We start from the raw sequence: 12814 nt of genomic DNA on the forward strand, positions 1-12814 counted from the left end.
AACCCAGGTTCAGGTGGAGAAAGGGGGCATAACAGCCTCAGAGGGGGAGAACAAAGGAAGGAGATGAACTGGTCAGGGATATGCCTAGGGCAGACCTCAGGGAACTGCAAAGGAGATGGCTCAGGCAGGGCTGGGAAGGAAGATTTCACCAGCGAGATGGATAAGGTCAGGTAGCGGTTTCCCAGGCAAGGGGCTAGGAGACTCACTCCTGGGGACACTGAACCCCAGGCTGAATGAAGCAGTAGCAAATTGTGCTGCAGGAGTTGCATCTTGCTCCATCTTGCTCCTCAGAGCAGAGTGAAGAGCACCCATGCCCCCTGGTGTTTAACCGGCAGCACTTCACTCCCGTCCACATTTCACTTCACCATCACACAATTTTAGGGCATACTGCCCATCCCAGTTCAGGGCAGCAGGAAGATACAGGATCCCAGCCACCCTGTCCCTCCCTAGGGACAGACACAGGGTCCCAGCCACCTCTGTCTCCTTCCAACCAGCACTCAGCTGGGTAGAGAACTACTTAAACAATTGCCTGATGAAGGCTTTGGTATCTAATGATGAAGGGACATTGAAATGGGGACTCCTTATGGGACTTGATAGGTCTGTGATTGGCAGCATCTTTTAGTCCATCATTCAAAGTACTCAAGGGAAGAGCAGGAATTACTGAAATACCAGGTATACAGGGCAGACACTCGCAGGCAGCTAAAGCATCTCAAACCGAAACCAGGAAATGGTAAGTTCTATATAACATGCACGATGCCTTCCTGTTGTGTTTGTATAGCAGCCTGCATAAAGAGGGCCAGATCCAGTTCACTGAATCACATAGTTGGAAGGGACCTCAAAGGTTATCTAGTCCAAATCTGTGCAGACACAGAATGCACTGCTCCTAGACCAACACAGAAAGAGGTCTATCCAGCCTCCTCTGGAGAATGCCTTGTGAAGAAGATTCTACAATTAAAGACCAGAGACCATTAGGGCCCAGGATCTGGGATCTCTTCCCTCAGCTCACAACAAAGAACTTGCCCTAGAAACTCACCACAGTAGGTCCTATGCCACCATTAGTCCTGGCCACCCTGCCAGGACGTACCTCTCTCACCATGGGTGTACCTGCCATCTAATAGGCAGACAAGGTTCTTTGGGTAAATTCAGTATCTTTTATTAGACCAAAGAATTTTCGAGTTGGTCTAATAAAAGATATTGGATTTACCCAAAGAACCTTGTCTGCCCTATGTCCATGTCCTTAGATCCCCATGGCTACAACCTACAACCCTACTGTCTAATGCCATCAATGGACTGACTAAGGCAGTGGTTCTCAACCTTTTTTTTGCATCAGGACCCATTTGTAAACATCAATGGCCAGTCCTGACCCAGTGCCCCTCACTCCTTACCGGCTGCCCCCTGTCCCCAGCTCCTCAGTGTGTAGAGCATGGGGGGCCCCAAGCAGCCCTTTGCAGGCTGGAACTCTGCTAGCCTGCAAGGGAAAAGCCACATTTCCCACATTTTTCTCCTTTAAAGGAGAATCCATTTTTAAAGTTTGCTCGCGACCCTTTTGTATATTCTTCTGACCCACTTTTGGGTTGCAACTCACAGATTGAGAAATGCTGGACTAAGGGGTTCCACCAATAGGTCCTCTAAATATATCTAGCAGGCAAGCCAACTCCAAAATGTGACCGCAGACCCGTCTGACTCAAATGCCCCCCTCTGTCCCCCCCAGTCAGACTCCTTCAGGTCATCTCTCTCTCTTAGGTCCTTTCCAAGTTCTTTACCAGAGTTCCAGTCACCATGGTTAGGCACAATGCCATGCATTCACTTTGAAGAATACAAAGACAATGCAACTGGAAAAGAAGCCACCAGCTGCTCCGTTGTCCCTACTATCTTGTCAGTGGGAAAGCTGGTTCACAACAAGACTCTTAAAGGCACAAGGGTAACCAAGTCAAGGCTGCCACGTTAGCAGACACAAGTCCAGCACAGAGGGCTGCCCTCTGGAACAAGGTTAATGACACACAGGGCAGGCAGGCAGCCAAGTCTTGAGCAGTCTTGGTTAGTGCAGACACAGGAGGGTGAGTGGGATGAGGTAGGTGGCAGAGAAGAGCTCTTGGTTAGCGATGCTGCAGCAGTTGTTGAACTACACAGCTTGGGCAAGCTAATAAAAATGCCACATACTTATACACCGCTGGCCTGTGCTTTATCCTCCTGGTTCCCCAACGGCTGGGCTGGCTGCCCTGGAGACAAGGGAAGACGCCTTTGTGGGGCAGATGTAGTCTAGGGACACAAAGAGAGTGGTCAGCAAGTGCCCTGCACACCCTTCCCACCAGTGTCTCCCCACCCACCCCAAACACAGCATGGCCCTATTCTTCCTAGTGCCCAGGGCTCCAGGACTTCCACGGTCCCTCAGCCCCCTCCCCATTGCCCTGTCACCCTCCTGCTACCACATGAACAGCTCAATAACAACAACATGCCTGTGAAGCCCGGTCCAGCCTCCCGGAGGGGCAGTGATACCGCAATAGGAAGGGGAAGGCCTCTTTTCCATTTCAGAGCCAGCCAAGACCAAACACAGCCCAGAAGCCTCTGCTGCCACTGACCAGGCCCACCCTACAGCCTTTGTGCCCATATCCACTCAAGCCACCCAGGTCAAAGGAGATGGGGGTACGGGCCCTCTAGGAACCGTCACGCCCCTGGTCTGGGATCAGGGGAGTGGGGGGGACACGCACTGATTCGGGCCATGCCTACTAGACTCCAGGCCTGGCTGACAGAAGAGCAATTCATGTTTCCTTCACTCCTGGGCTCAGCAGGAAACACTCTGGGGACTTCTGGTGTGGGAAGCAATTAGACTGTGTCTTTCCCACATGTCCTGTCATCATCATGTCCCCTGCTGCGTTAGGCCCAACAGCGAGACAATAATCAAATGCAGCAGATGATGCTCCCCACCAGGTGGCAGCACTTCCTTCCGTGTTGGGGGAAGCTGTGAGTCACGCTTCAAAGGGCTGCAGGTGTGTGCATGACCTAGATTCCTCTCGCAGGGCTCAGGGAGGAGGGACAGGTGGCTTCTGCCCATTGCAACAGGCTGGCTCCTGCCTCCCCCCAGCAGGTTGGCTGCTAGTCACCGTTACTGATTTGGAATTCAAATACATTTCAAAAGGACTGGGCAAACTTTGCCTGAGTGAGAACAAAGCCCTGCCTAATCAAGGGAAGAGGGGGGCAGGGAGGCAGGAACTGGACTCTCCAGACCCTGCATTCAGGCACCGGTCAGCTTGTGCACGCTCCTTAGGGCAAAGTCAACAGCACTTCTGACCAAGCAGCAGGGTGTGGACCTAGCTTGTAGACTGCCCCCCCACATCTCAGATCACTGGTTTGAATCCCACCTAGGGCAGGGGGTGGTGTGAAGTCAATCAGTCAAGGAAATCAGAGGTAGAACAAACCCACTCAGAGCTGCCCACTCTCCCCACCTGTTTCCTCTGACATTCAAATTAGAGTCAAATTCTCACAGAAAACACCTGTACAGCTGGGTCCCTGTTGGCATTTTCAACCTCGGAAGTGTGCCCTTCCCCTCTGCTTCCCAGCACGGGCCAGCTGGGCAGGGCTGAGGCATGCACGCACAGTACCAGCATGTCGCCAACAAATAATGGCCTATAAAGAGCTCCTACGTGGGCTGGCAGCATTGATTCCCAGCTGCAACCTGTGCGACACACCTTTGAAAGCAAAGCTAAGAACACAGCCCACTCCCCGCCAGCCCTACCAGAGTGCCACCCTTAGACAGGACACTGCAATTGCCTTCATGACCCTTAATATCTCATCCTGTATCACTGGGCTGGTCTAACATCCCTGTCTCTCACACAGACATGTCCCCAGCACCGCATCATTCTGTCTAGCCCACAGAAGCTCCATCTGCATTAGAGGAGCAAAGAGTCAAAGTGCCTCTTCTACTGACCTGATAACCACCTTATCACTTGTCCAATGGTTTGCAGGCCCTGGTAGCCACATCCCACTGTGAAAAGGCAGATTACATGAGGAGGATCTGAGAAAAATTAGCCAAAGGGCAGTTTTTACCCCAGGGCCTGATACCAAATGGCCTGGCTTCTTCCCTAGCCAGGCAGCTTGGAACTGGTTCAGGACAGGACAAGGGGTTGGCTTCTACTCAAAAAGTGATGGCTTCATAAGCACCTTCTAGGAAGTGTCCCCCAGCTCAGCAGGATTTACAGAGCAAAGGACAGGTGGCAGAACAACAACACCTGCAGCCCTCTCTGACAACAGCCAGCACAAGAGTAAAAGAACGGTGCAGAAGACATGTCCCCAGTCTGGGCCACCTCAGCTCCATGTACTGAATGGGTCTCTTGCAGGGCGCTGGAGTCCCTCTCCTCCACACAACCACCCAGAACCCACAGCCAGCCCAGCTGACATCCCTGCAATCAAGCTGCCCCAAAGGGGTGCTGGTGCTGCCTGCATGCCTCTGCGAATCCCACCTGGACAAATCCCACTTTGACCTTCAGAGGAGCCACAGACAAGCAGAGCAGCCCCATAATCCTGCCATCTGCCAACCCCTAATGGGTGCAAAAAGCCATACAGAAAACCCTCCCACTATGCCCTACTAAAGTCAGCTGGCTGTTGGGGGCCTACAGCAAGGCTAGCAAGAGCAACCTTCTCTTTGCTGGTGACCTCAGGTTTCGTGCTAAGAAGCTTAGGGAGGAATCAGGGCAGGCAAGCCGCTGCCTACGGATGGCCTGGGAAGATAAGATACAAATAAACATGTGGATGGCCGGGGAAGATAAAATACAAGTCATCTGAGTCTGGGGCTGCTCTCTTTCACATAAGGTATAGAAGCAGCAGGGAGTCTACACCCAGAGGCAGGGACATGCAAGTGAGAGTGGTCCTACCCAGCATCTACATGAACCTCCTCTCTTTGGGCACTTTAGCTCTGGGATTCTTCAGCCTGTCAAGGAAGCTCAGCTCAGCCCAGCCCAAGGTAGGGCCCTCTTTAATCAAAAGGAGAACTCAGGCTCCAGGCCCACACTGACCTCCCAGCCAGGACTTGGAGAATGGGAGGGGAAGGGGATGCATCTTAGGGAGACCCTAAGGGCCACAGCATTAGCTATTGGAGACATGCTCTGGGATTGCACGCAAATGATCTTTCACACTAGTGGTGGGCAAGCAACACTGCTTGTGGCAGCACCATTTCCTGTGGAAGGTGAACTGCACAGGGCTGGGGAAACCCCTGCGCAAAAAGACTCTTTGTTCGCTTTGCTGGCTTTCTGGGACAGAAGCTAGCAGCCATGTGACTTCCAGGAAAGCCAGATATTGTTCTGGAGCCCAGAGATGGCACCCCGCTCCCCTCCCCAAGCAGTGGTCCCTGGAAACAGTGAACTTTGGCTTGTGTCCTGCCAGCTGTAGAATGGACCTGGGGTGAAAATCTCTTTGGGTACAGCAGAGATGCACCTGGGCTAGATTTTATAAGACCTTGCAGTGATCTTTTTGGAATAGACCCAAAGGCAAGTTTGTGACCACCTCGGCCTGTAACAAATGTCTGCAATGAGCTGGCACTCCACAAATCACTCAAGCACAGCTGCATTAGCAGCTCAGTAGTGACCATTAGTGACAGCCAAAAAGGGTTGGCAAGGCATATAGGAGGCTTTTCCCATAGCCTTCATACATACGGTGGGAGCAGGCCTGGGCATGTGACAGGTGGTGGAGATTAAATGTGGCTGTTTAACTACATTCAAACCAACCCACTCCTCAAGGATCATCTCCAGACTTCAGTGGTGCCTGCCATAGAGCAGCAGAGCGCACAATGTGCCCCAGAAATGAATGATGCTCCTAAACCAAGATCAAAATCGTAGGGACAGCCAAAAATCCTACAAGATGCTTTGCAGGGTTCTCTCAGAACAGCAGACACCTCAGTGTAAGCCAGATGTGCACACTTAAGGCAGACTCTCACCAAACATGGAGCCACTGACCACAGACCTGAGGTTACACCAGTCACAAAGCCGAGGCTGAACCCAGCATAGAGCAACTACATGACCAGCAGGAAAGAAAGCAACTGAGATGGGAAGGCCCCTTCTTATCTGCAACTCAACGGAGCAAGAAATGGCTTCCTCAAGTTAAAGATCAGAAAAAGACTTACTAGAGCAAAGCAGCAAGAAGAGGCTGGGGCTACGTCTGGGAGAGGCAGAGACACCAAGCCAGCACTGAGCTACAGAACTACCTATTACTAGGCATTAACCTCCAAGCACAGAAGGAAATCCTGCCCTGGGCAGATTATCCCCATTTCTGAAACAGACCCAGGGGCTCTACCTCTCCTACAGGTAGGCAACTTTTGTGCAGCTTACCAGGCCAATAAATTGATTAGGTGCATTCACCCTGCATCTCAGCATGTTTACCCCATAACAGAAGGGGGTGAGAGACAAAAGCCTCTCTGCTCCTAGTTTGTTTTTTTCCCCTCGTACTGGGCAGACCTCATCTCCAAATCCCCAGGCTGAGGCATGGCATACCTCCACAGCACACCCAGGCAGAGATGTTTTGGTATGACAATGTCTGAGCTATGACCTGGTGAAGATGGCGCAGGGTGAATTTTTGGCACTGATTTGCTAGATGCACAGGATCTGCCAATATGCCTCAATCGTGCCAACTGAAGTATGAAGGGAGCATTCAGTCCCAAAGCCCATTTAATCTCTAGTCTCTCTTCTGGGAGGGGGCAGGAGTTAAATAGTGCCAGCAGCAGTGCTGATTTGTGGAATGCAGACACTCATCTGCTAAAGGTGGGATGCAGCCCTGAATTTGGGTCATGCAGGGGCATGGGGAACTGCCAGGCAGCAAGGACACACTGTGAGCACTGACCCAGGCTGTGCTGGGATCGGTGCCCATGAAATGTTGGGAGGCTCCTACTCTCATTACAGAAGCTAGCAAGTGCGGGTTTGAGAGCAAACGCCAGAGCGTCAGCTCACAGGGTCACCTGGGAATAGCAGCAAAAGAAACTGGAGCTCCAAGGAAAGCAGAACTGAGGCTATATTTAGAGGCCTCACCAGATCTCCAGAGAAACTGTCTGCCCCTCTGCACCACACCAGAGCAAGAAACCCAACCCAGTGCCTCTGCCCTCTTAGAAGCATTGAATCATCGTTCCATCAGGTCCCGGGGATGCTCATGCCTGGTCTGCCGATTCCTGGCCACACTGCCAGGATGCACTCCTGTCCCAACAGCCAGAAATGCCACTTCAACAGAACCTACACCTACAATCTCCAGACCTCTTCCGAGGTCACCCCAACCCATGAATATGCCTCTGCCTCTTGCTTCCAAACCAGGCCTCCCCCTGCCTCATATCACCACCCCTCTCCAAGCAGGGCCCCCAGCAGTCTCAGTGCTGTGGCATACAACAGAGCCTGTGCCGTTCTGCTACATCACCAATACTCATGACTTCTGCCCTCACTGCTGCCACTGCCCCCCAGAATGAGAATCAGGTCCCTGCAGAGAAGCTTCCCTGCCCCAGCAGAAAGGGTATGATGCTCTCCTGCCCCCGCTGTTCATATCACACTGTGTGGCCAGAGTGCTCCTCCAAAGCAGCTTGTCAAACTACAGGCCCTGCCACCTTTTCCACACTGGCGCCTGGATCTGTGACATCCATGGAGCAGCGAAAACCAGAGCTGCAACTTGGCTGAGGCAGCTGCAGAGGTACAGCCAAGAGAGGGAGTGAACAGACTCACTTCCTGCCCCAGGCAAGCAGCAGAGCACAGAGGGATCTGAGAGAAAGCAGGCGAGAGCTGTCCTGAGCCAACTGCCTTGTGATGCCAGGGGAGCCTGGGATGGTTCTACTTTCACCTGGAGTCAGACTCCTAAGCCCAGAGTCCATCCAAACCTGTAGCTTGTGGCAGCGGTGCCCAGCTCCTTCCTGGTGCAGGGGTAGAGATCAGGCAGCTCCGTGAAGTGTCGGACACTGTGCTCCAAATCCTTCACGCATCCACCGTGCTGCCCAGCCCAGTGCAAAACCCACTGCTCTTCAAATGGCAGGCTCCCTGGCAAGTTCAAAGCCAGGCAACCCTGGTAGAAAACCCAGCAGCAAGATTTTTAAGACTGCAGCAAGTCAGACCCAGAGCCTGCTGGAGCAGAGCATACAAGATCTGCAAACACTGCGTTGTAGGGGGAGCAGCTTCTCCCACCCACACGCCAGGTGTCCCCTACAAACAAACAAAGGTGTCAGCACAAGAGAAGCAGCTGTCCAAGATGTGACCAAATGTAGCTAAGGCCCCATTCCTCCGCATCTGCACAGTCGAGGAAATTGTGAGGCTGCCTTGCAGAGGGTTCCTGCATTCCCTTTCCCCTGCCCACACCCCAGTGCCTATCTGTGAAGCAAAAGGAAAGGGAAGGACCTGACAGTTAGCGATTTCTCCACAAGTATCTGCCTGGGGGGGAAACGGGAGTGTAGTAGGCTCGCTTGCCACTTCTTCATCCAAAGCCAGATGGTTCTAGGACCCTTGTCTTGTATTCTATTTGAAACTAACTCTGCTTGGACCCTAGCAGGTAGCAAGCTTTCATCACTGATTCATTGCTAGCCCTCTGTCTGTTTCCTGCAAAGAGCTTTCTGGCAAGGCAACTGTTACCTTGGTTTGTGACATGGGGCAAAGGACTGAAAATTTTGCAGCTGAGTTTCCCCCTGGGAGACCACTACCTCAGAAAGGGGCCAGGGACCAGAATGGCCACAGCAGCAAGTATGGGGGCAGGCAGGGTCCAGCAAAGCACCAGCAAGAACTGTGAAAGCTCCTCTCATCTGGCTCTGCGCACACACAAAGCAGAGGCACCTGGCTGAGCAACACATCTGAGGTTTGTGGGTGGGAGCTAGCTTGGTTTTTAACATGCTTTTTGCAGGCACCCCATCCCACTTCACAGACCTACTCCCAGGAAAATACTCCTTTTCCAAACCTGTGCCCGGGTTATAGTACAGCGCTGGTGGCAGACCAAGCTGAATGCTGACCAAGAGCTCCCATCTTATGGCAGTGATGGGGCTCGTACCTCTGTCACCGTGGATCATTAGCACCCCTGTGGTTTACAGTGTGTGGGCTTAAGCTGATCTGTCCATTTACTTCCTATCACCTTAAGCTCCTTCTCAGGGCCCATTTTAACTGCCTGCCTGTATGGCAAGGGATATGCTAGGAAAAGAATGTCTCCCCCTTGCCTGGAGAAGGACTCTGTTCAGACTGCTCATTTATGGTACAAAGAGTGAGGTGGCCAGGAAGGAAATTTCCTCCCTGCCATTCATTACCCAACTCGCTCCAATCTCTTCATCAGCCCAATTAGAAGAATTACCCATCTGCAGCCCGGATACAGGCATGATGCACTTGTCTGTATCAATGCTGGAGCCAATTACTCCACCCTCCTTTAAGGCAATTATACAGCACAGAAATAAGCCTGCTCTCAAAAACACATGAGCCTAACTTACTGCTGCTCCAACTTTCAGGAGGAAGCTGGTGCTGCCTCTTCCTTGTTTGCCTCTTCCTAGCCCCAGCTCTTCATTAGAGGTGGCACTGAGCTCATGGGCCACTAGAGCCCTCTCCTGAGGTAGGAGAGAAGCAGTGGGAAGCAAGGGAGATTCCATCCCCTCCCTACAACCAAAGTGACCATTTTCCTGAGAACTCAGTGTGGGGTTGGCAACAATTTACTCTTTGCTGCAGTCTTCCTCCTGAATCCCACTGCAATGGGTAGTGGAGACTCATCGGGTATCAGCTATTAAGGTACGTGGGTCCTAAGGGCCTTGTTGGTGAAGTCATACGTCAGGGAGTTTAGTACTAGACTAGTGTCTCACACATCACTGCCCACTGTTCCTTACAATCACGGATTGAACACAAGAGCTCATCAGCTCAAGCCACAGGGAGCACCATCAGGCCTAGATAGTGCTAGCAAGAGAGGGCAGCCTTCAAGGAGCAAGGGAGGGTGGCCTTCAAGGAGCATTCAGGTGCAGCCGGGTGGTGCATGCATCTCAGCCACACTACTCTCAAGGTCAAGACTGATCTAGATGGTAGGGGGCACCATGCTACTAGAGGGAATGTCTTAAATAGGACAAACCCAATTCCTCAAGGTCCTGGTCATCATTCCTTTAGGATTTAACCCAGGTGTCCTGGCCACATTCTTACCTAATGGGATTTCTTAATCAACCACTGTTAAGAGGAAGAGTTTCTCAAGGAGAGGGACCATCCAGCACTCTTCTCCCCAAAACACTGCCCCACTACCATACCACAAACACCAGATGCCCATCCCTATCCCACTCCCACAGCAGTGGGACTTGGAGAAAGCCACCCCTCTGAAACACAGATGGGAGCCACACAAATAGCAACTGGAGCACCACATCCCCTTTCATCAAGGTCTAAGAGGAAATCTTGCTATGCCATCATTTTTATAGAGAACCCACCATCAAGAGCTCAATCAAAATCAACTCTGTCAAAGGGGAAAAACAAGTTATTTCCCCAGCAGAGCACTTCTGCTGAGAGGAGAAGTTCAAGAAAGAACACAAGCACAGAAGAGCTAAGCCAGCAATTCCAGCAGCACTGGAGGGTAAGTCACCATGCTCCTTTTAAACACTCCCACCCAGTCTCCATGCAAAAGGGGCCCTGTGCCCTGCAGCTCACTCACTCTCTACAGGCACTGTCACACTTTGAAACAGCTACACACTTTGAAACAGCTACAGGGTAGTTACTCAAGGATGCACACACCCCTGGGAGGTTGAGCAGAGACACTGTCTCATTCTGAGAAAAGGATGGAGACAGCCTCAGGCTTTGTGGCAGCAACTGCTGCCAAATCTGACACTGGAGCAGAAAGCAGCAGCTCCTGCCCTCCTCGAGCACGATTTGTGATGGAGTCACCTTGGAAATGCAGAGGGACTTCTGACTGGAGGACATACAGTGTGCCTCTCCCTTTGCCCTTCACTTTCAGAGACCTAAGACACAGGCAGAAATCAGTCTCCAAAGCTGTGAACAATGAACAGCACCCTCAGACACTGGGGCAGACAGGGTGAGTATGGGCAGCCAGGCAATTTCTGACAGGGCTGGCAAGGAAAATGGGGTAACAGTGATCAAGCAACCCCAGAGCCTTGCAACCCAAGGAGACCCCAAGTTTGCTGTCTGTAGCATTGAGCAGACTGGGCTCTTATGGGGGGGTAGAGGCAGGGTCACTGCTCTGCAGGGGACAGGCTATACTTGTTTCCCAGGGGCTGTAGGAATGCTCCAGTTTTGCAGACAGAGGGAAGGGAAGATGTTAGTCAGGGTGATGAAATGAATCCTCCAGTCCTGTGACTGTGGCTTGTGTGGATGGCAAGGCAGGGCAAGGGGGGTCAAAAGACTCCTGACTTCCCTCTGTTCACATCAGTAATTCCAAAGGAGAGCAGTGCTCAGTGAGCGCCCAAATTCACCACTCATCCTACCACCCAGTGTCCAGGAAGTCCCTGGCCCATTAGTGGGTTACCCAAGCTCATTCCCTAACAGGCTCACTACCTGCCTCACAATTTCCAAAACTAGGAGAAAAAATAATTCACTTTCTCCCTCCTCCCCTTGCTTCTGACAAGGAGATATCCCGAGGCAGGAACAGCAGTGGGACCATGACTCAAGATCATACTGCTGGCAGGGCTGTGCACAAGCAGGTCAAGAGGGAGGTGCATTTGCCACGTACCCTCCTCGACACTACCTAAAACTAGTCTGCGGTGCATGAAATGACTCGCAATAAGCTAGTAACACGCTCCCCACAAGTAACACTCCTTGGCTCAGCCCACAGCCCAGATCAGCCTCCAGCACTGACCAGGGTGGTTACACACCGGCTCAGCTGATGCTACAACAGCATCTGGCTGGGCCATTTGCAATTACATATTGCTCGCTGCCTAATCAGACACCAGGCAGCTGTCTTGTGGGCAGAAGCCGCTAATTATACTGGCACTGCAATTATAGCCTGCTCCCATCCATACTGTTAGTCTCCTACACAGAGCTCTCTACTCAATCCAGAGAGGGGACACCTGCGACAGCCAGCCAAGAACGGGGCAGGGCAGCCTGCTGACAGGCGCAGACCCACACTGAGCAAGCAGCATCAACTCCGCTCAGGCAGGAAGCAGAGCTTCAGTACCTTTGTTTATGAAGAGGTGCAGCTCTGCCAGTGACCCAAAAGCAGGGCAAAAGTTGGTGGAGACCAGCAAGATGGGGAGGGGCAAGAAAAAAAGCAAAACAAGAAACAAAGGAAGACCCAGTCCCTGCACTCAGGGAACCCAACTCTTTCTGGGGTGCAAAGGCCCCTGCCCCGTCATGCTGTGTAAAGGCACAGACACTGGAGCACAGTGAAACAAGGGGAAACAGCTCCTCCTGATCACCAGCCCACATGCCCTGTCCAGCTGGGACTCATACAGGGCCTAGCACTGACTCAGGGTCACCACCCCAGACACCCGCATCCGCCACTAGTAGTCCAGCCCCTGCCGTGCCTTCTTGCCCAGCCACCCTGCAGGGCAGAGCAGCACCAAGACGGGGAGGCAGCTTCCCTCGCAGCGCAAAGGGGGCGCACCGTCTCTCAGAGACACGAGACCCGGTGCCCACAACCTGGATCGCTGTTTTTCTTTTTGTGGGGAGGGAATTACCTACGGGATCCTGCAGGGCCCTCGCCCAACACAGGGCTGGCTGGGAGAGCAGTCCCTGGGCCCTCGCCTCCTCCTGCCAGCTGCCGCAGCCGCAGCCAGGGGGAAAGGGGCATACATACCCCAGGCTCCCCACAGCCATGCCCTTTGCCACAGCGGGACCGGGGCTGCGGCTGGAGCCCAGCGCCCCCACCAGAGCAGGGCAGGGCAGGTGGGAGCCGGCCGGGCCGGCCTGCG

At 52.8% G+C, this 12814-nt stretch overlaps 1 protein-coding gene across 2 annotated transcripts in view; it reads right to left on the reverse strand.

Moving 5' to 3' along the window:
- DGKZ (diacylglycerol kinase zeta) overlaps positions 1 to 12814 on the reverse strand; it is an 88855-nt gene that overhangs the window by 60720 nt on the left and 15321 nt on the right. For both annotated transcript variants that reach the window (XM_025207965.1, XM_025207967.1), the window contains exon 2: positions 2161 to 2259. In XM_025207965.1, coding sequence (XP_025063750.1) covers positions 2161 to 2259 — 99 coding nt within the window. The remainder of the gene's footprint in view (positions 1 to 2160; positions 2260 to 12814) is intronic.

This window comes from Alligator sinensis, unplaced genomic scaffold, assembly GCF_000455745.1.
Source record: "Alligator sinensis unplaced genomic scaffold, ASM45574v1 scaffold592_1, whole genome shotgun sequence".
NCBI lineage: Eukaryota > Metazoa > Chordata > Crocodylia > Alligatoridae > Alligator > Alligator sinensis.